The 22583-nt window shown below is 41.7% G+C and overlaps 1 protein-coding gene across 4 annotated transcripts in view; it reads right to left on the bottom strand.

Moving 5' to 3' along the window:
* The window catches only part of PGAP1 (post-GPI attachment to proteins 1), a 68008-nt gene extending 46111 nt beyond the window's left edge, over positions 1-21897 (bottom strand). The window contains exons 1-4 of one of the 4 annotated variants that reach the window (XM_030580240.1): positions 21671-21897; positions 7713-7866; positions 1751-1926; positions 944-1115 (exon numbers count right to left, since the gene is read on the bottom strand). In XM_030580240.1, the coding sequence (XP_030436100.1) occupies positions 944-1115; positions 1751-1926; positions 7713-7866; positions 21671-21814 (646 nt within the window). In that variant the 5' untranslated portion in view covers positions 21815-21897. The remainder of the gene's footprint in view (positions 1-943; positions 1116-1750; positions 1927-7712; positions 7867-21670) is intronic. The other 3 variants (XM_030580239.1, XM_030580238.1, XM_030580241.1) reach the window with 3 other exon arrangements.
* Positions 21898-22583: the final 686 nt, after the last annotated feature.

Below are 22583 nucleotides of genomic sequence, written 5' to 3'. Positions count from 1 at the left end.
TGGCCACTTCCAGCGCAGCACAGTGCCAGGACAGGTAGGGACTATCCTGCCTTAGCTCCGCAGCGCTGCCAACCAGTCTTTTAACACCCTGCTTGACAATGCTGACCAGAGCAACCAGGGTCCCTTTTCGATCGGGTGTTCCGGTCGAAAACCGGACACCTGGTCACCCAATGCACAGTACAGATTCATAACTTTTGAAATGTGCATTCTTATTAAGTCTAACTTCATAAAAATTAAAATATTGTAGGGTATTGATATAATGTCAATACAGTAATTCTTTTCTCCTTTTGGGCTCTGTAGATTTGTATGTTTTACGCTATCTTCAAACATTTAATCTCAATTAAGACCAATATTTGTATTTAATATCCTCACTGCCTCACCCAAATACCTTTGAGTTCACTGAGCGGGCAGGAAGAAACTTGACAAATTACATAAAAAGTAACAAAATAACTAGGTATTTGCTCAGAAGAGAAGATAATTTTGAATATGAAGGTTTAACACAAAGAAGCATTAGCTCATGGGGGAAAAACAGGAAATCGCTTTGAGCTGTAATTTACAAGGTTCCAAATTACTTCTATTTTCTGTGCAAAATGCTGGAAATTAAGTAATCCTCCTACTACACCAAAGGTCAAGTTAAAAGCTGAAAGACAATATTTTGATACTTATGGGATATAAACTGATGTTCTTTTAGTGTCCCAGTTCTGTCAAATAGGAAAAAGAGAGTGGAAGACTAGAATATCTAAGAGCATCTCTCTTTTTCCATAACAATGTGTTTTCAGGTCACAGTAATGCGAAAGATTCTCTCTCTCTCTCTCTCTCTCTCTCTCTCTCTCTCTCTCTCTCTCTCTCTCTCACACTCACACACACACACACACACACACACACACAAGCATTAAGAAAGAAACATAGTGCCCAATGCAACATTTAACTGAAGTAAACTTACCAGTAAGATATTTGTCTAAAGGCATTACAGGTGCAACATGAGGTGTGGCTTGTGTAATGAGGAGGTTTATAAATTCAGGCTTAAAATTCTTTAGAGTGGGCAATGCTCTTGCAACAAGACCACCCATGGAATGACCTACTATTGCAACACTGCTTGGAGCAAATTCTTGATCCTTCAGAAAAAGAAAATAGCAAATCACTCAAAATTAGAATTTGAGAACATTCATTTGAACAAGCAGATGAAACTTAGGGTTTGTCTTCTCTTACTGGAAGATTGACAAGTGGTGATCGTTGCATCAGCAGTTGATTTAGCAGGTCTAGTGCAGACCCACTAAGTGGACCGCAGGTCACTCTCCCATCAACATCGCCTAGTGTGGACCCCACAGTAAGTAGATGTAAGCTACTAGAGTATTCACTTATCCTATTCACGTAACTCAAATTACGTAGCTTAGATCAAATTTCCCTTGTAGTGTAGACAAGGTCTTAGACATTAACCTATCATTTGGTTAACAGTTCTACATTCTTCTCTGAAATCAATCATGTTGCTCAAAGAAAACAGTCTGGTTTAATAGTTTGACAAATTGTTACTAACTGACCCATATTTTAGATGCTTTGGTCTTCCAAAATCACTAAGGAGTATTTTTCTCTCATCCACATAATTTACATCACATAATTAATAGCCAATATATCTATTACAATTTAGAATTTCCATCCCACAATTTCCCACTGAACAAAAATTCCATCCCAGTTTTTAGGAGAAAAGGAAATGAACTCAAAATACTATTCATGTGGATACGTCACATCTTACCTTGTACAGCTTAAGAATTACTTTAATGCACTCGTGCACAAATCTGGTTTGTCTTTGCAGACTACCACCATATAGTGCAACCAGCTCCTCATTAAAATTGACAGTGAAGAAATTGAAATGGTACTTGAAGTCAATGTCTTCTGCTTTTCTAAGCGCTATAGAGCCAAGAGAACGTACTAGGAAAAGAAATTGCACTAGTTAATCACAGAAACATCTTTCTTCTAACTGTAGTCAATGCTACTACTCTCAGTTGGAGTGTCCAATACAAACAAGTCACTATGTAGCTGGTCAAAAACAAACGTTATCTTACTACCACTGGATATTCAAGTTCTATACTCTTGACCAGTGTTCACTTAATGCAAATCATTTGTATGCATCAAAAAAGAGTGGAAAGCTTTCCTCTTTTACCAACCTATAAGTTTACTTCCCTTGTTTTAAGACATAAATACATGAGAAATTAGGATGAAAAATATCAATTGGAAAAAAATTATATTTTTTATCATTTTACAGAAAAAAAGCATTCAAAGAATACTGAAAGTTTCATATCAAAAAACCTACCAAAAACAAAAAAAATTACAACCTGATAAGAAAGAGGAGGGAAACTTTATAGGTAAATTAACTACAAAGTAGTGTCATACTCATTGCAAGATTAAATCAGTTATTCATATAATAAACCTCCATGACCACTGAAAAGAGAATGTGTTTGGATTATATACAATTTGCTCAAGAGCATCAGATTCGACCACAGGTGTTCAATCTCCTCCAGATCTGGTTTTCTCCTCCTTACCCATCAACAGCACAGCCTAGCAAGGGGAATATATTAGCCTTATGGTAGATGCACTACCATTGCTAGGGTCTTCCAATTAGTTCTTTGCAGAACCTGGGACCTGGGCAGCTTGACTTCCAAACTACATGGAGCCATGGAGAAAGCACTTTTCCCTTAATTTTCACCACAAGAGCAGATGTGTTTCTCCCACTCCTTTCTTCCCCAAATCTTCAGCCTTGCAGAGATAAAATCCTACTTTCCCTGTCCAGCCCTGGCTGCTACTGAGCATGGCCTTCTCACTGTAATGCTGACACTCAGTTACTACTGAGAGAGGAGGAAACACAGAGGGAATCACTGTCAGTAGGGGCTGCAAATATAGCTCTTAGAAACTGCACAGCTAGTTTGCACTGCAAATGACTAGTCTGTGAAGATCGTATAAATCAGGGCTGTCAATGAATCGCAGTTAACTCACGTGATTAACTCAAAAATTGAATTGCAATTTAAAAAGTTAATTGCGATTAATTGCACCATTAAGCCACAGATACCAACTGAAACGTATTAAATATTTTGGATGTTTTTCTAATTTCAAATATATCAACTTTAGTCACATCACAGAATACAAGTGTACAGTGCTCACTTTATATTAATTTTTATTACAAATATTTGCACTGTAAAAATGATAAACAAAAATAGTATTTCAAGTCACTTCATTCAAGTACTGTTGTGCAACTTTATCATGAAAGTGCAACTTACAAATGTAGATTTTTTTTTTTTTTTTACAGAACTGTCTCAAAAACAAAACAATGTAAAACTTTAGAGCCTACAAGTCCATTCAGTCCTACTTCTTGTTCAGACAATTGCTAAGATGAACAAATTTGTTTACATTTACAGGAGGTAATGCTGCCTGCTTCTTATTTACAATGTCATCTGAAAGTGAGAACAGGCAATTGCATGACACTGTTGTAACTGACGTCGCACGATTTTTTTAATCGCTTGACAGCCCTATTATGAAGACTACAAGGAAGAAAGCTTGAGCATGAGGACAAGTCTATCTGGGGACAAAATGCCAGTCTCTCCTATAGAGCAACACATTTTGAGATCTAGATCCTGCTTTGTCTTTAATTCACCCCTGGAAATATCCTCTTACTGTGGAGATTCAGCTTTGAACAACCGCAATGAGCCCTGTTGGAAAAGCTAAACACCACATTCAAAGCACTGAACAGATATTAAATAATTCCCACAGCACTCTGGTAAGATTAATATATTTTAAGATCAGAAGGGACCATAAATCATCTAATCTGACCACCTGTATAATACAGGCCATAGAATTTCATCCAGTTACTTCTGTATTGTATTGAGCCCAAAAACTTGTGCTTGACCAAGGCATATCTTCCAGAAAAGAATCCAGTCTTGAATTGAAGACTTCGAGAGAGGGAGCTCCATCACTTTCCTTGATAGTTTGTTCCAATGGTTAATCAACTTCACTGTTAACTTTGTACCTTATTTCTAATACAAATTTGTCTGGCTTTAACTTCCAGCCACTAGTCTTTGTTATGTCTCTCTCCCCTAGATTAAGAGAGATCTTTAGTACAGGATATTTTCTCCACATAAAAGGTACTTACACACTTTAACCAAGTCTCTTCTTGATCTTTTTGCCTCACGGTAAGGCATTTTTGCAGCTATCAAATAATTTTTGTGCCTCTTCTCTATCCCATTTTTCAATATTCTTTTTTAAAATGGGGACACCAGAACTGGATGCAGTATTCTGTTAGCAGGCTCAGAAATGCCACATATAGTGGTAAAATCACTTAACCACTCCTCTGTTTATACACCCAAGTATTGCATTAGCATTGCCCTGGGAGTTTATGTTTGTTCACTATGATCCCTAAATCCTTTTCAGAGTCACAGCTTTCCAGAATACAGTTCCCTCATTCTGTAGGTACAACCTGCATTTTTTGTTCCTAGATATATGACCTTCAGTTTGGTTGCAATAACACACATTTTGTTTAAGTAGGTCCAGATTACCAAGTGATCCAGATCACTCTGTATGTTTCCCTTTGATTCCAAAAAGGTCACTCTCTGTGTATTGCTGTGTTTTCAAAAAGACCTAATTAGTTCACAATAGGGTCTGTACTACTTTAAACATAATTACAAGTGTCCATTTGGCATCTTGTGTGATGACTATTACAGTAATCTTTGGATATCATTGTCCTCACATGTCTTTAAATATGTTTTCTAAATCTATAAATTATTAAATGTTTTACTATGTCATTATGACAAAGTATGTATAATTTCAGTCAAAAGAATTAACAAAGCACCTTTGAAGGTTAAAAAAATCAGCATAAGTTATTCATTGGCTAAGTGTGTGCAAGGCTTATTTATTCATCTGTGATGAACTTAATGTTTTCTCTGAATACTGTGTTGGTGCCTCAGTGTCCCCTAGGCAGTTCTTAAGTATCTAGCAGAGCAAAGGCCCAGGACACCTAAATGCCTGACCCTCTGTCTCCTAGCAACTGATGGCCTGGACCTCTCCTCTGCAAAGGTGCCAACTGAAGGTGTTGGAGACAAACAGATCAGGTGACCTCCTGGCCGGGGAAAGGAACTGAGCAGAGGAGGAGGGGCTGGAGGGGGTTGTTAGTCTGGAGCTGGCTGAGGGCAGACACGGGGGTCTGGCTCACTGCCCCCCAGAATGGACCCGGCCAAGGGGTCCGGTTCGTGGTACCTACAAGCTCTGTTTTAGACCCTGTTCCTGTCATCGAATAAACCTCTGTTTTATTGGCTGACAGAGTCACGTCTGACTGAGGAGTGGGGGTGCAGGACTCTGTGGCTTCCCTAGGACCCCGCCTGGCTGGGCTCGCTGTGGGAAGCGCACAGAGGGGCAGAGGATGCTGAATGCTCCAAGGAGAGACCCAGGAGGTGAAGACGTGTGGGCTTCTTGCCCTGAACAAGTCTGCTCCAAGGGAGAGGAGGCTCCCCAAGGTTCTGACTGGCTTTGTGGGGAGCTGTTCCAGAGCATCGCCCGGTGACTCCATGACATCATCTTAACAAAGATACTATTTTGGGGCATATACTAATTGTTTACAAAAGCACAGAGTTTTTTTAACATCACCATTAGAGCGCTGAGTAAGTCTGTTTCAAAGCACTTTATAAAACGAGTAATGGTCTAATGAAGAATGACTGTCTTCAGAATAACACTCACTATGCTATATTTAATTAGTTAATGGTTGCACAGCACTTTCAAAAACATAAAGCACTACTTAATTGCAAAGTACTCACATACCTTCATTTTCCTCTACAAATATACAACTATTACTTCCAGTCTCTGAATGGAATGAAGTACAGCAGGAGATAATGAGTTTATCCCAAATGTAGAAACAGGCTACATTTAAGACTTGGAACAACATGCCAGGGTGGAGCCACTTGCCCATCAGGTAACTAGTAGAGAATCCAAAACCACTTTTGTAGATGGGAGGAGTTGAAGCTTATTTTTAAGGTATCTAAAACTAGATTTGATATCAAAGACCTCAGAATTCTCCAGTAGCTAGTGAGTTTTACCCCTTCTTCTAATTCAGTTGTGCTTTTATTCAATATGACCGTTTTAAAATATCCTTCAAGTCAAAATCAATTAGATGTTTGCAGGTCACCCAGGTTGCCAATAATGGTGTAATATAAACGGACCTGGTTTGAGTAGCAGCCTGTGGGTTTTTCCTGCCTATGTTAGTGAAATTTAGAGGAATTACAGAGTGATCCCTGTGGGAATCATACAGAGGTGCTGCGTTCCTAAAGCACAAGTACCTTTTAGGATGTATCCACAATAGTGAAAATAGGACCCCAAACTCACCACTGGAGCCCACGAGTGGTAGCAATAGTGAAACTATGATTTAGGGGTATTTTCACACTGTGCGTCTGGGCTGATCTGAACTCATTTACATAAGAGCTTCCAGAGGGCAACAATATGGGTCCTATTTTTGCCAGTACAGAAAGGGTTGCACTGACCCTAGTCTCAAATGAGGTTGCTTTCCTACTTTCCTAGGGTAGAGGACAAAGAACACTTTGTGGTCAAGTGAAGAAAATGTAATAACGTAGTTAAGTTAACTTAAGACAACTAACCTCACACAGAACCGTGTAAAAATTTTTAGTTAAATTGTTGGACAGATAACATACATGTGTCAAACACAGAGTGCATTATTTCAGTTTTACGTGAAATCAATTTGATTTCAATGGACTTACACTGGGATAAAGTTGGTGTAAGACTGGGGGAATCAGGCCCAGAATTAAATCTGTAATCTTAATAGGTTAAATAATAATACATTCTATCGAGTCAAGTTATTTAAAGCTATGCTATTTCTTTGTTTTTGTTTTACTATATATTTATTCATGAAGTGTTAACAGGTTTATAAATCCTTGTCATGTAAATCTCAGAAACACAAAAATAATCATAGAATTTGTTGAAAGAGACATTATACAGGAATATAATCATCAGCTCTCTATTGATTACAGTGTTACCATATTAAAGATAGCATATATAAAACCCCTTTGACGTCATTTCTAGTTATTTTATTATGAGTGAAATGTCTGATTACATATTTTTAAACAGACTACACATGTCTATCAAGAGTTAATATTAAAGAAAAGGACAGGTGTGCTTTTTTAGGGGGAGGGACGGGGCAGTTAAATATTCTAAGTATTGAATAAAAGGTAACCAAATTCTTACGTATCTTTTTGTCCTCTGTCTACTTCGCTAGGTATGTAATTGGTATGTTAATTTTCCCATAAAACCAACTTCCTGTACTTTTAAAAATCATTTCTCTACAGTTGGATTATTTTTCTTTTTGCAATGAGAGGCTGAGCATATATGTCTATGGCTTGACGGACTTCAAAAACTGTGAAGTCTCATTCCAGGTAAACATCTTCAACTGGGTTCTCCGCTGGTGAATAGCAGCATAGCTTCACTGACTTCAACTGAGTCACATCAATTTACAGCTAAGAATATAGCCCCTTATTCCTCGACACTGTACATAAGGAAAGTCTCCATTATTTATACTTAAAGTAGTAGCAATGAGGCATTTGGATATCATTCCTGTAGCAGCTTTGACCACTAAAAGTGTCTGTCTTTGGTAATATTCCAGAGACTAAACTCTTCCTGCCTTTAACTAAAAAAGATAACTCTGTTTGTACAACTTTCAACATTCTTACCTTGTTTGTAACTCCCAGCATTCCCAGGAAGGAAGAGAACTGGAATCCCTGTCAATATCAGATTTTTGTTTTCTTCAGCATAATTCCCTTCCCCATAGAGATAGAGCTCATAGGCTGGAAAACGTCTGGATATTTTTTTAGGTAGTTTTATTTTCTGTGACAACAAATACATATGGTTAAACCTACAGTATCTGACTAAAATTAAAGGATCTTTAGCAACTCCTGAGAATTCAAGATACTGGGCTCCTAAAATACAAATTAAGAGTAACTACAAAAGAAGCAATTTGCATCATTACAGACGAAGCGGATTTAGCCTCAGTAATGCCCATGCAAATCTACAAAAGAGAAAAAAAATTCTTATAAATTGTAAGTGAAGGAAATAAAAAAAATTGAGACCTATTCTGTATGATGCAACCAGGAAAAAAAAAAAAGTGTTATATACTGCAGCCTGTGGGTCTCTCCAGCTAATACTCTTTTCTCTGTACTACTTTTAGTAATTTAATTGTAACTTTAATTAATTTGGGACTTGCATTTTCTGTAATACAGAAGCTCATTCTCTTGACTAACAATTGCCTGGAAGGGTGAAATACATTAGCTTCTGTTTGCTGTTTTAGCTTCAGAAGAGCAAGTGCATATATTGTAGCAAACAAAAAGTCATACTGTGTGTACAGCAATGTATTGTACCTTATGTATTACACATTGCTTTATCTTTATATTTTGATGGTGTACAAAATGGACCACTTAAATGGGTTTTGCGGTAAGGACCTACAAAAAGTTACTAAGATAAAACAAAAAATTGGTAGTTTTACTTATTAGTTTTGCTACATATAACCAATCTCAAAAGCTGAAGCCAACAACAGGCAACAGTAGCTGAATAATAAGATCCTAATCCAAATTGCACTAATGTCAATAAACTCTCATTGACTTCAGTAAGCTCTGAATCAAGGTCTGAGTGAACTGCAATAATCATCTTTCAGAATTATGAAACTACATCAAAGTAAAAGGGAAGAAATATCTGTACACAAAATAAAGATCCAACCTGATTTCTATATCTCAAAGGAAAAACAGCTTTGTGGAAATCCTTGTCACAAAGACCATTAAAAATTCCTCCTGAGGCATCAGGAGCCTAAATTGGGGCCTCGTCATTATTCCCAAATATAAAAGGCTCCAGAATCATCCTGGTGCAAATATTGTTCTACTCTGAAACAGGACATGAAATTTTACCTGACTTAAAAGATAAAACCCTAAAATGCAATTCTACCTGAAAAGTGTTTCACCTGCTTCCAATTCAAATGTACTCCATTTACAAGCAAGAGTTTTTCTTCACACTCAGCCTGAACTCAAATGCAACTGGGTTATTTTCTTCTTAATGATCAACACCAGTGATAAGAAGTCTGCAGGCTAAATTATGCCCTCAATAGGACTACTAGGTATCTCTGTCTTCCGTGGGTTTTGCACAAATAAAATTGACTGGATATGTAATTAGAATTTAGCAAACAATTCTGATGGTGATGCACAAGACAGAATAGAAACCAGCTCATTTTGTCCTAAATGTGTTACCCATATAAGCCTGAAAGGAGTAAAAAACAGTCTTATTTTTTGTCACTAGTCAGAAGATGTGACTCTGTATACGCATATCAAATATGAATTGAGTAGAGATTCATTTTACAGTCATCCTTTAGACTAAAATCACATTGAGCTCTGAATGAGGTTTGATTTTGTTTTTTAATAAAAGCAGATTTCTACCGTGCTACAGATGCATTTCCTCCAGACAGTCTGAATCTTGGAAACAGGGTCTAACTAGTGAAACTAGACAGAAACTAGAAATGGCAGACTCTTCTTCCCTTCCTAATTAAAAGAAATGTGTTTCACATGGCAAAGCAATACAAGAAGGGAATTTACATCAAAAATGCAAGACAATGTAGCAGACATGAGCAGAGCTATCCCTTCCCCAAATTAACTGAAATGTCAGTTAAAATGATAAAAAGACAATTTAGTTGAAAATATTTTACTCATACTCCTTACAAGGTTCTAGATCAAGGGTCAGCAACTTCTGGCACCCTGGCAGGCCTACTACAGGCCACCTAATCAGGTGAAAGAGGTGGATGAGGCTTTTTTCAAACAACTAACAAAATCATCCAAAGCCCAAGATTTGGTGGTGATGGGGGACTTCAACTATCCAGATATATGTTGGGAAAATAACACCGCGGGGCACAGACTATCCAATAAGTTCCTGGACTGCACTGCAGACAACTTTTTATTTCAGAAAGTTGAAAAAGCTACTAGAGGGGAAGCTGTTCTAGACTTGATTTTAACAAATAGGGAGGAACTCGTTCAGAATTTGAAAGTAGAAGGAAGCTTGGGTGAAAGGGATCATGAAATCACAGAGTTTGCAATTCTAAGGAAGGGTAGAAGGGAGTACAGCAAAATAGAGACAATGGATTTCAGGAAGGCGGATTTTGGTAAGCTCAGAGAGCTGATAGGTAAGGTCCCATGGGAATCAAGACTGAGGGGAAAAACAACTGAGGAAAGTTGGCAGTTTTTCAAAGGGACGCTATTAAGGGCCCAAAAGCAAGCTATTCCGATGGTTAGGAAAGATAGAAAATGTGGCAAAAGACCACCTTGGCTTAACCACGAGATCTTGCGTGACCTACAAAATAAAAAGGCGTCATATAAAAAATGGAAACTAGGTCAGATCACAAAGGACGAATATAGGCAAATAACACAGGAATGCAGAGGCAAGATTAGAAAGGCAAAGGCACAAACTGAGCTCAAACTAGCTATGGGAATAAAGGGAAACAAGAAGACTTTTTATCAATACATTAGAAGCAAGAGGAAGACCAAGGACAGGGTAGGCCCACTGCTCAGTGAGGAGGGGGAAACAGTAACGGGGGACTTGGAAATGGCAGAGATGCTTAATGACTTCTTTGCTTCGGTCTTCACTGAGAAGGCTGAAGGAATGTCTAGTATAGTGAATGCTTACGGGAAGAGGGTAGGTTTAGAAGAGAAAATAAAAAAAGAGCAAGTAAAAAATCACTTAGAAAAGTTAGATGCCTGCAAGTCACCAGGGCCTGATGAAATGCATCCTAGAATACTCAAGCAGTTAATAGAGGAGGTATCTGAGCCTCTAGCTATTATCTTTGGGAAATCATGGGAGACGGGGGAGATTCCAGAAGACTGGAAGGGGGCAAATATAGTGCCCATCTATAAAAAGGGAAATAAAAACAACCCAGGAAACTACAGACCAGTTAGTTTAATTTCTGTGCCAGGGAAGATAATGGAGCAGGTAATTAAAGAAATCATCTGCAAACACTTGGAAGGTGGTAAGGTGATAGGGAATAGCCAGCATGGATTTGTAAAGAACAAATCGTGTCAAACTAATCTGATAACATTCTTTGATAGGATAACGAGCCTTGTGGATAAGGGAGAAGCGGTGGATGTGATATACCTAGACTTTAGTAAGGCATTTGATACAGTCTCGCATGATATTCTTATAGATAAACTAGGAAAGTACAATTTAGATGGGGCTACTATAAGGTGGGTGCATAACTGGCTGGATAACCGTACTCAGAGAGTAGTTATTAATGGCTCCCAATCCTGCTGGAAAGGTAGAACAAGTGGGGTTCCGCAGGGGTCTGTTTTGGGACCGGCTCTGTTCAATATCTTCATCAACGATTTAGATGTTGGCATAGAAAGTAGGCTTATTAAGTTTGCAGACGATACCAAACTGGGAGGGATTGCAACTGCTTTGGAGGACAGGGTCAAAATTCAAAATGATCTGGAGAAATTGGAGAAATGGTCTGAGGTAAACAGGATGAAGTTCAATAAAGATAAATGCAAAGTGCTCCACGTAGGAAGGAACAATCAGTTTCACACATACAGAATGGGAAAAGACTGTCTAGGAAGGAGTATGGCAGAAAGAGATCTAGGGGTCATAGTAGACCACAAGCTTAATATGAGTCAACAGTGTGATACTGTTGCAAAAAAAGCAAACGTGATTCTGGGATGCATTAACAGGTATGTTGTAAACAAGACATGAGAAGTCATTCTTCCGCTTTACTCTGCGCTGTTTAGGCCTCAGCTGGAGTATTGTGTCCAGTTCTGGGCACCGCATTTCAAGAAAGATGTGGAGAAATTGGAGAGGGTCCAGAGAAGAGCAACAAGAATGATTAAAGGTCTTGAGAACATGACCTATGAAGGAAGGCTGAAACAATTGAGTTTGTTTAGTTTGGAAAAGAGAAGACTGAGAGGGGACATGATAGCAGTTTTCAGGTATCTAAAAGGGTGTCATCGGGAGGAGGGAGAAAACTTGTTCACCTTAGCCTCCAATGATAGAACAAGAAGCAATGGGCTTAAACTGCAGCAAGGGAGATTTAGGTTGGACATTAGGAAAAAGTTCCTAACTGTCAGGGTAGTTAAACACTGGAATAGATTGCCTAGGGAAGTTGTGGAATCTCCATCTCTGGAGATATTTAAGAGTAGGTTAGATAAATGTCTATTAGGGATGGTCTAGACAGTATTTGGTCCTGCCATGAGGGCAGGGGACTGGACTCGATGACCTCTCGAGGTCCCTTCCAGTCCTACAGTCTGAGTCTGAGTCTAAATTTCTTGGGAAAGAGTTACGAGTTATCTACACCCTCAATTCAATCTCAGTTACAGAGCCAGACCACTGACCCCATAACTAACTAACCAGCCAACCAACCTGCACGCACACACACTCCATCCCCCTTGTACTAGTATTTTTTGTACACGTCCTGGGAAATAGAACTGATTGACTAAAGTAAAAGAAACCTTCACAAGGAGGACAGAAATGGCAGACTCTTCTTCCCTTCCTAATTAAAAGAAATGTGTTTCACATGGCAAAGCAATACAAGAAGGGAATTTACATCAAAAATGCAAGATAATGTAGCAGACATGAGCAGAGCTATCCCTCCCCAAAATTAACTGAAATGTCAGTAAAAATGATTAAAAAGACAATTTAGTGGAAAATATTTTACTCATACTCCTTACAAGGTTCTAGATCAAGGGTCAGCAACTTGTGTCACCCTGGCAGGCCAGGCCACTCTGTTTACCTGCCGCGTCCGCATGTTTGACCGATTGCAGCTCCCACTGACCGCAGTTCACCGCTCCAGGGCAATGGGGGCAGGAGGAAACCGTGGCCAGCACATCCCTTGGCCCGCACCACTTCCTGCGGGCCCCATTGGGCTGGAACAGCAAGCTGCGGCCAGTGGGAGCCACGATCAGCCGAACCTGTGGACGCAGCAGGTAAACAAACTGGCCTGGCCTGCCAGGGTGTGTACCTGGTGAGCCATGTGCCAGAGGTTGCCAACCCCTGTTCTAGACTAATTGTACCATCTCAGGAAAAAGGACCTGAACATCATTATGGCCAGCTCAATGGAAACCTCTGCTTAATGTGCGGAAGCAGTCAACAAATGCAATTATTAACAAGCATAAGAAATAGGATGGACGATATGAAAAATGTTATAATGGCACTGTACAAGTTAATAGTATACCCTCACCAAGAGTATTGTGTTCAATTCTAATCACTACAGCAGAATTAGAGGGGGTACAAAGAAAGTGGAAAGATAAACCATTTTAAAATAAATCTATGGACTTCGTAAGGAAGCAAAATATTCATAATTTTGAGCATTACCCTAGCAACCTATCTATGACTTCTCACCATACTGTTACTTAGAACCAGTATATAATGTACAAAGAGAAAAAAATCAAAATGCTATTATTTCAAAGAGACTGAGCTACAGAGAACTACATCACCATTCACTTAAAATAATTCAGAGAAATTCTCAATATAGCAATTAAATATAATATTACTGAGAACAAACGTAGCGCTTTTATCTTCCAGTTCTGTACAAATATGTCAATAGAATCATAGATTATAAGGGCTGGAAGGGATCACAGGAAGTCTTCTAATCCAACCCCCTGCTCAAAGCAGGGCCAATCCCCAACTAAATCATCCCAACCAGTGCTTTGTCAAGCCTGACCTTAAAAACCTCTAAGGAAGGAGATTCCACCACCTCCCTAAGTAACCCATTCCAGTGCTTCACCACCCTCCTAGTGAAAACATTTTTCCTAATATCCAACCGAGACTTCTCTCGCTGCAACTTGAGACAATTGCTCCTTGTTCTGTCATCTGCTACCACTGAGAAAAGTCCTCATTATCCTACTTTTACAAATGGTGGAACTGAGGCACTGTGGTTAATTGACTCACCCAAGGTCACACAACAAATCCATGACAGAGATGAGAATAAAACTCTGACCTCCTAACTCCCAGTCCACTCACACATTCAATAGGCCATACTGCTTTAAGACAGTAGAGAGATGAATCAACAGTCTGGGAGCAGCACCACTTGCTTGAATGTTGGAAGGTGATGGCAAGAGGAGAAAATTAAGGGTCAGGCAGGGTCTACACTACAAACATTTGGTGTCATAACTATGTCAGTCAGGGATGCGATGAGGTGTGACACAGGAAGAAATTCCCAAGTGTGTTTTCCTGGGTTCTCAAAGGGGTTTTGCACTTGGGTGGTAACAGCACCTACCCATCCAAGGTCAAAGAAAAGCTGTAACCTTGGAAATTTAATACAAGCCTGGAGTGGCCAGTATTAATTTTTAGACTCCTTGCAGGCCCCCACCTTCTGAACTCAAAGTGCCAGAGTGAGGAAATCAGCCTTGACAACCTGTGAGAAGTGAGCAAGGAGAAAGAGAAAAAATCAAGTTAACATAACCAGAAAGATACATATGAGACTTACTGAGTAACTGAACGAAACAATTGCACTGTCATTCAACTCCTCTTCCCTCTTGCTTTTTTGGGCCACTTGTGACACCCCTTCTTTCCCGTAATTTGTATTAATCAAACAAACAAACAAAACAGCCCTACCACAAACTAAGTTTAGACTCCAAACAGAGAAAAATGCTAGAGACTTCCTGACGCCTACTAGGAATTTTGCTACTGATTTTAGTGAAAGGCACTCAGATACTATGGGTACGTCTACACTACAGGATTATTCCAATTTTACATAAACCGGTTTTGTAAAACAGATTGTATAAAGTCGAATGCACGCAGCCACACAAAGCACAATAATTCAGTAGTGTGCGTCCATGTACTGAGACTAGCATCGATTTCTGGAGCGTTGCATTGTGGGTAGCTATCCAGTAGCTATCCTATAGTTCTCGCAGTCGCCCCCACCCACTGGAATTCTGGGTTGAGATCCCAATGCATGATGGTGCAAAAACAGTGTCGCGGGTGATTCTGGGTAAATGTCATCACTCATTCCTTCCTCCGTGAAAGCAACGGCAGACAATCATTTCGCACCTTTTTCCCTGGATTGCACTGGCAGACGCCATAGCATGGCAACCATGGAGCCCGTTTTGCCTTTTGTCACTGTATGTGTACTGGATGCCGCTGACAGAGGTGGTACTGCAACGCTACACAGCAGCATTCATTTGCCTTTGCAAGGTAGCAGAGATGGTTACCAGTCATTCTGTACCGTCTGCTGCTGTCACGGGTGCTCCTGGCTGACCTTCGCTGAGGTCGGCCGGGGGCACAAAGACAAAAATGGTAATGACCCCCTGCCATAAACAGATAGCTAAGGGTTAATGTCTCTTTCACCTATAAAAGGGTTAACAAACAGTGACCTGAAACGCCTGACCAGAGGATCAATCAGGAGACAAAATACTTTCAAAACTGGTGGAGGGAAGTTTGGGGGTGAGTTCTTTGTCTTGGTTCGGTGGCCCTCTCAGCTCTGAGAGTGATCTCTCTATCTCCAAGTTCTCTAATCTTCTGTTTGCAAGTTGTAAGTACAAGGATATTAAGACAATAGGTTTATATTGTTTTTTTGTATTTACATGTGTGTAGTTGCTGGAATGTTTTGAATTGTATTCTTTTTGGATAAGGCTGTTTATTCATTTTTTCTTTTAAGCAATTGACCCTGTATATTGTCACCTTGATACAGAGACCATTTTTATGTCTGTTTCTTTCTTTTTATAAAAAGCTTTCTTTTTAAGACCTGTTTGAGTTTTTTCACTGGTTACAGCTAAGAAACGAAGGGAGGGGGAAAATCTCTTTGTGTTAGATTTACTAAGCCTGACTTTGCACACTCTCTGGGTGAGGGGAGGGAGAGATTTGATCTCTCGGTACTTGTGTTTCAAGGACTTGAAGCAGGGAATATCCTAGAGTACCCAGGGTGGGGAAATCTGGGAGGAGGTAAAGAGGGGTAAGGGAAGTGGGTTATTTCCCTTGGTAGTGAGATTCAGAGCATCTGAGTCTGGGGGTCCCCCAGGGAAGGTTTTGGGGAGACCAGAGTGAGCCAGACACTGCAATTTTCTGGCAGATGGTAGAGATATCAGATCCAAGCTGGTAATTAAGTTTGGAGGTTTCATGCTAGCTTCTCATGTTCTGAACTCTAAGGTTCAGATCTGAGTAGGAAAGTTATGACACCCCCCGGGTCATTCCCTCCTTTATGTTGTATCTAAAAATAGAGTCAGTCCTGCCTAGAATATGGGGCAAGTGTACTAGAGAACCAGTGTATCAGAGAACGAGAGAGCATAGCCACTCCATGTCAGATCCCACAGAAATGATGAGCTGCATGCCATCTAAGGGGTGTCCCTGCAACAACCCCACCCGTTGCTTCCCTCCTCCCACAACTCTTCTGGGCTACCATTGCAGGGTCCCCCCATTTGTGTGATGAAGTAATAAAGAATGCAGGAATAAGAAACACTGAGTTTTTAGTGAGATAAAATGAGGGGGAGGCAGCCTCCAGCAGCTATGATAGTCCAGGCAGGACATTAAACAGTGGAGGGGAGAGGAGCACAGTATCCCGCTGCTATGATAGTCCCGGCAGTACAGAATCTTTTCTTTAAACATGAAGGGGGATACGGGGCTGATGGAGTTCAGCTGCCAGTTGCTATGATGAGGATGGTTACCAGCCGTTCTGTACCAGCTGCCGGGAATAACCGGGAGTCATTCCTATTTTTACCCAGGTACCCCCGGCCGACCTCACCTGAGGACAGCCAGGAGCACTCAGGGGCTGATGACCAGGACGGCTACCAGTCCTACTGCACTGTATCATCTGCCACCGGGAAAGGGAGGGGAGAGGATGCGGCTGTTCATTGCCCCAGCACCGTGTCTACCAGCAGCATGCACTAGACATACGGTGACATTGAAAAAGTCAAGAAACGATTTTTTTCCCTTTTCTCTCACAGGGGGGAGGGGGAATAAATTGACGAGATATACCCTGAACCACCCCGGACAATGTGTTTGACCCTACAGGCATTGGGAGCTCAGCCAAGAATGCAAATACTTTTCGGAGACTGCAGGACTGTGGGATAGCTGGAGTCCTCAGTCCCCCCTCCCTTCCTCCATGAGCGTCCATTTGATTCTTTGGCTTTCCGTTACACTTGTCACACAGCACTGTGCTGTGGACTCTGTATCATAGCCTGGAGATTTTTTTCAAATGCTTTGGCATTTCGTCTTCTGTAACGGAGCTCTGATAGAACAGATTTGTCTCCCCATACAGCGATCAGATCCAGGATCTCCCGTACGATTCATGCTGAAGCTCTTTTTGGATTTGGGACTGCATCGGCACCTGTGCTGATCAGAGCTCCACGCTGGGCAAACAGGAAATGCAATTCAAATGTTCGCGGGGCTTTTCCTGTCTACCTGGCCAGTGCATCCACGTTCAGATTGCTTTCCAGAGCGGTCACAGTGGTGCACTGTGGGATACCGCCCGGAGGCCAATACTGTCGATTTGCGGCCACACTAACCCTAATCCGATTTGGTAATACCGATTTCAGTGCTACTCCTCTCGTCGGGGAGGAGTACAGAACCGGTTTAAAGAGCCCTTTATATCGATATAAAGGGCCTCGTCGTGTGGACAGGTGCAGCGTTAAATCGGTTTAATGCTGCTAAAATCGGTATAAACGCGTAGTGTAGACCAGGCCTAAGATGACTGGCAGCACTATAAAACTCTAAATAGATAGTTTTAGGATCTTCATATTTTGTGATGTTAAATTTAGGTTTAAGTGCCTCAGGCTAGGTACCATGTCATCATTTGTTTTTGTGAGGTGTCTAGCATATTTTTGGGTGTTTGAAAATAAGAACGCCAATTAATAGTGAACGTACCTTTTGTGATGTGGATACTTGCCACTTAAGGTCAGGCTAAACAGCTCTGACATACACCAAATTCTCGTCTCATAACTTTCTGTCTCTGCCAGCCTTAGCTACATTTAGACAGGCACTTTAAAGATAAACGGCAGATGGGTTTTGTTCTGTATATGTACAGCTCCTGAAACCTACAGTAAACAAGCAATAAATAACAGAATACAATACTTAAGCCATCCAGTCTACCTCATTTTCTTTCCCCAAACTTCCCCCTCCACCATGCCCCAAATCAACAAAAGCCAGATACTTGGAGACAGAATATTCTGTGATGTTGTCCCTCCAGCTATGACTTCAGGCATATTGCTAGGGAAGTGTGGGGAAACTTGGACTATCACTGCTTGTTCTACCACTGTACTGTAGATTGACACTTCAATCTTGCACCTTTCACCACCACAAAACTTGCTTATAAAGACAGATGAGAATTTTAGTGCCGACAATCAATGAACAGAACAGTCATGCTGGTGAGCGTTAAATTTAGACAACTTCCAGTCCTATAAGCAAAACAGAGATTTTGTCAATTACTTGTAAATTGGTAGTACTATATAGATTGAAGCTAAAGTAAGTTTTAGCTACAGGTAGTTCTGAATATTATATTTCTAAAGATTCTAATCATTTATATGATTTTGTTTAATGAAGTGATAAGCAAGTTAGCCCATGTATTTACATTAAGTAAACTTTCACTTGTGCTTTCCTTTTCTAAAGTGATAGTCCCCAAGTTAATAGATCTTGAAATTAACTTGCTGCTTTGTTACCTGTTTAGAACATGCAGTGCAATACTTTGTTTAAAGAAAAGTGCTTTACTGCTTTTCCCCTCCACAAACAACACTCCCAGTTTTCATCTCATACCCACCAAACAATAACTGACCACTAGCTGGAAAAGTGATTTGCAGTACAGTATATACAGGATGCTTAAATATCAGTTTATTATAGTGACTTTTTTCTATAAGTTATTTGTGTTGGGAAACATTTCATTAAAAAAAAAATCAGCACTCCATCATTATACACACTGCAACAACTGACAAGTCATTCAGCAGATCAATAACAGGATTTAGGCTAGTCCCTGCCAAAGATCTAAGTTCATGAAGGATGTAGATAGATAAAACATCCTTGAAGTACAAGGCATAAACCATGTCTACACTAGCACTTTTGTCAATATAACTTATGTTGCTCAGAGATGTGAAAAAACACTCCCCGAGCGACAAATTACACCAACAGAAGTGCTAATGGGGACAGCAGTATGTTGGGGGACATTCTCCCACCAACCTGGCTATCACCTCTCGTTGGGGGTGGTTTAATTATGTTGACGGGATAGCTCTTTCCCGCTGGCATAGAACGGATACACAGGAGATCTTACAGTAGCGCAGCTGCGTCGGTACTGCTGTAAGCTTTCTAATGTAGACATGGCCATAGTTGTTTTGAGGAGGGACTATTTTTACAAAAAGCTCTGTACAAGTACAGAACGTGTGTGCATACACACCAGCTCTCTTCCACAGCATGGCTTCTCCTATTACTAGATTCTGCAATTAAATCATAATCCTGTGTTTGAAAAAAGTTTGTCATCGTAAAAGATAATTTGCAAAGCAAATTCAAAGGAAAATAGCTATCTTCGTTTGATTCAGGGCAAAGTGGTCCTTATAAAACCCCCAAAATCTTTCTATCTTTCACTAATAAAACTAAGAAAAACAAACAGTTATCAGATTTTATTGTTCAGATTAATGTCCTACACCATATGAAAGTGTCACTTTAGATACTTCTTCTTGTGTCCTTGGCACAAACTAGAGGTTTTTCCAGAAGCATGCACAAGATATGGCTCTTTCTTTCTCTGTAGCAAGATCCTCCTTTGTACAGATTTCCCCAGAGTTAGCAAACATGTAAGTGCTCCATGGTCTGCATCTCACTGCACTCCCATATATTCGTGTCATTAAAGTAATCCCATTTTATATTAGTCTTTAATCTGCCAGTCTGCGAGGGCAGGCAATTCAGGCACCGCCACCAGTCTGTATTGGGCTTTCTGGAAAAGTCCTCCTGGGGTGCCAGATCTATTTCAGTGCATCCAGCTGCACATAGTCTTTCATTCCATAACCTCAGTCGTGCCTTGCCAACTGTCATATCCAAAGGCACAAGACTGGTTATAAAACTCTTTCATAATACAAGACATTTGATTATTCCTATATGATCATATAATGAATGCCTTGAGTTTCATCTGCCATGATCTTTCCCTTTGACTTGTTACCTTCCTCCTGATATCAGGTAGTGCAATGCCAGCCAGTCAGTACAGGCTATCCTTTGGTGTTGGCTTCAGACATCCTGTTATTCCATGACAACTGGACATGCATACTGTATGGAGTAGCACAAGGTGATAGCAGTGGTTTGCAAAGTAACTGGATTGGTTCCCACTTTGAGGAGACCAACTTTCAGAGGATATTGTTACAGGTGCTAACTTTCCCTGTTTTGAAGGAAACCGTCCGGTCCAATGTCACTCCCAGGTAGATAGGGTTCAGATGATTAGCCAGTGGGATTCGGTCCCAAATGAGATTTAGTTTCCACTTGGTTTTTTGGTGTTGATGAAAGGCCGTCATCTGCATCTTGCTCAGGTTGGCACAAAGCTGGTTCTTTGTGTAATAAATTGTGAGGTTGCTCAATGCACATCAATCTAGTCTCAACAATGGCAAAGTCCTTCTCCTGGGACGTGATGCATAGATTATTGACAAATATAGCTAATTATTACTAATGGAAAATATTTCTCTCTGAAGTTGGAGTTCTTTACTCTTTTAAATACTATTTGTTATTTCATGTTTAGATAGAAACAGGGGAAATGCATTAGATATAAGTAGGATAATACTATAAGAAATCTATCATAAGCTTTTAAAGAAACATTGAGAGATCCTAATCTGGCCCCAAATTTTTGCTTTGTAAAATCTTAAAGGTTCATCTGCCACTCACAGATAGAGAGATGGAATTTCATTTGTCTGAAAGTTTTGTCCTTACCATTGCTACAAGTAGAAACTAACCTGTTTATAACTGAAAGTTTGCAGAAAAAGCACTTTTTTGGGTTTGTTTACGTTATGTATATGAGACAGCAATCTGTGCAGCATCACTTTCACAAACATCCCCAGGAAAAGTCAGTTTTTACCTTGCTGAAGAGAGATTATATAAGATATACTACTAGCAGCTGCTTTGCAAGCTTCTCCACAGCATACAAACTCTTAATACAATTTTAAGTAGATTTGTTTTAAATTGCATGACACACCATTCAGGTGGCGTTCTATTCAAAACCAGAATTACAAGGAATCAGCACATTACAGAAAAGTAGCGCTCTAACAGTCATGCAACTGCTTTCTTGGTGTGAGTTTTTCAGTGACCAGAGTGCAGGGTGTGAACACCACCCACTGGTGACCCACAAGCCAGGCTAAACTCTCTGCACAGGCGCTAACACCTTAGAGGCAAACACAGGTTACTGGCCTGACTGCAGGGCTTGCAGCCGGGGGGATTCAGTGGCCTGTGGGAGACAGGACGGTCTGAGCAGAGGAGCTAATGGCCCCTCGGGACTGAAACCCAGGGGACCTTTGGACTAAAACAGAGCAGCCGGGTGCTGACAAACGCCCTGAGCGTGGAAAGGAACCGGAGAAACCGGTTTGCTAGTGACACGCCAAAGGCAGGTCTGACCCCTGTTACATCCACTGTGGGGAGCGGCCGCCTCAGTGAGCGGGGCGGGCAGGTGCCCAGGCGCTGCGCCCAGGGAGAAGCAGCCGGCCCCGCTGCCCGCGGGCCCCGCACTCACCAGGTACTCGGGGTACTCGTACATGTAGGTCATGCTGCACTGGTTCTCCTCGTACAGGAACAGCACGTCCCGCACCCCCAGCAGCACCAGCGCCGCCACCGCCCCGTAGAACAGCGCGGCCGCCACCCCAGGACCCCTGCCCATCGCCCCCGCCGAGCGAGCCCCCCTCGCCCGCCAGCGCCACCGCCTCCACGCGCGTCTCCCGAGGAGGAGGAGGAGAAGGGGCGGGGGCGTGGCCGGCGCACAAACCGGGGAAGAGGTCCGCCATGATGGAAAGGTCCGAGCCTGGAGGAACCGGCCAGCCATATTGGAGAGGTCAGGACCTAGAGGGGCCCGTCGGCCATGTTGGGCGGGTCGGGCTCTGCGTTACGTAAGGGTGTGTCCATTCCGTTCGGGAATTACAGTCGGCAACACGCGCCTGCCATGTTGGGAAGGTCAACGTGCAGGGAAGAGGGAGCAGCCACGGTGGCGCGGGCAAGCTGTACGGCTGTGGGAAGAAGAACCTCAGAGAGCCTGGTCGTTAAGGGACCCTAGTGGCTCCAGTCAGCACCCGCCGACTGGGCCATTAACGGTGCGGTCGGCAGTGCTGTGGCACTAAGACAGGCTAGTCCCCGTGTGTCCTGGCGCCGCGCTCTGCCCCAGAAGCAGCCAGCACGTCCAGCTCCGAGGCATGGGGACCATGGGGCTCCCCCACTACTCCTGCCCCGCGCACCATTGGCCGAGAACTGCAGCCCAGGGAAGCTGCAGGGTGGTGCCTGTGGGAAGGAACCTGCTGTGCTCCACATAGACACGAGACCTGCTGGCCGCTCCCAGGGCACAGTGCGGAGTCAGGACAGGCAGGGAGCCGGCCTTAGCCCCGCCGTGCCGCTGACCGGGAGCCACTAAGCGGTAACCCCCTGCCCCAAGCAGCTGT

This window comes from Gopherus evgoodei, chromosome 11 (assembly GCF_007399415.2).
Source record: "Gopherus evgoodei ecotype Sinaloan lineage chromosome 11, rGopEvg1_v1.p, whole genome shotgun sequence".
NCBI lineage: Eukaryota > Metazoa > Chordata > Testudines > Testudinidae > Gopherus > Gopherus evgoodei.
The sequence above is the reverse complement of the archived record's forward strand: the minus strand, read 5'-3'. Positions and strand labels throughout refer to the sequence as shown.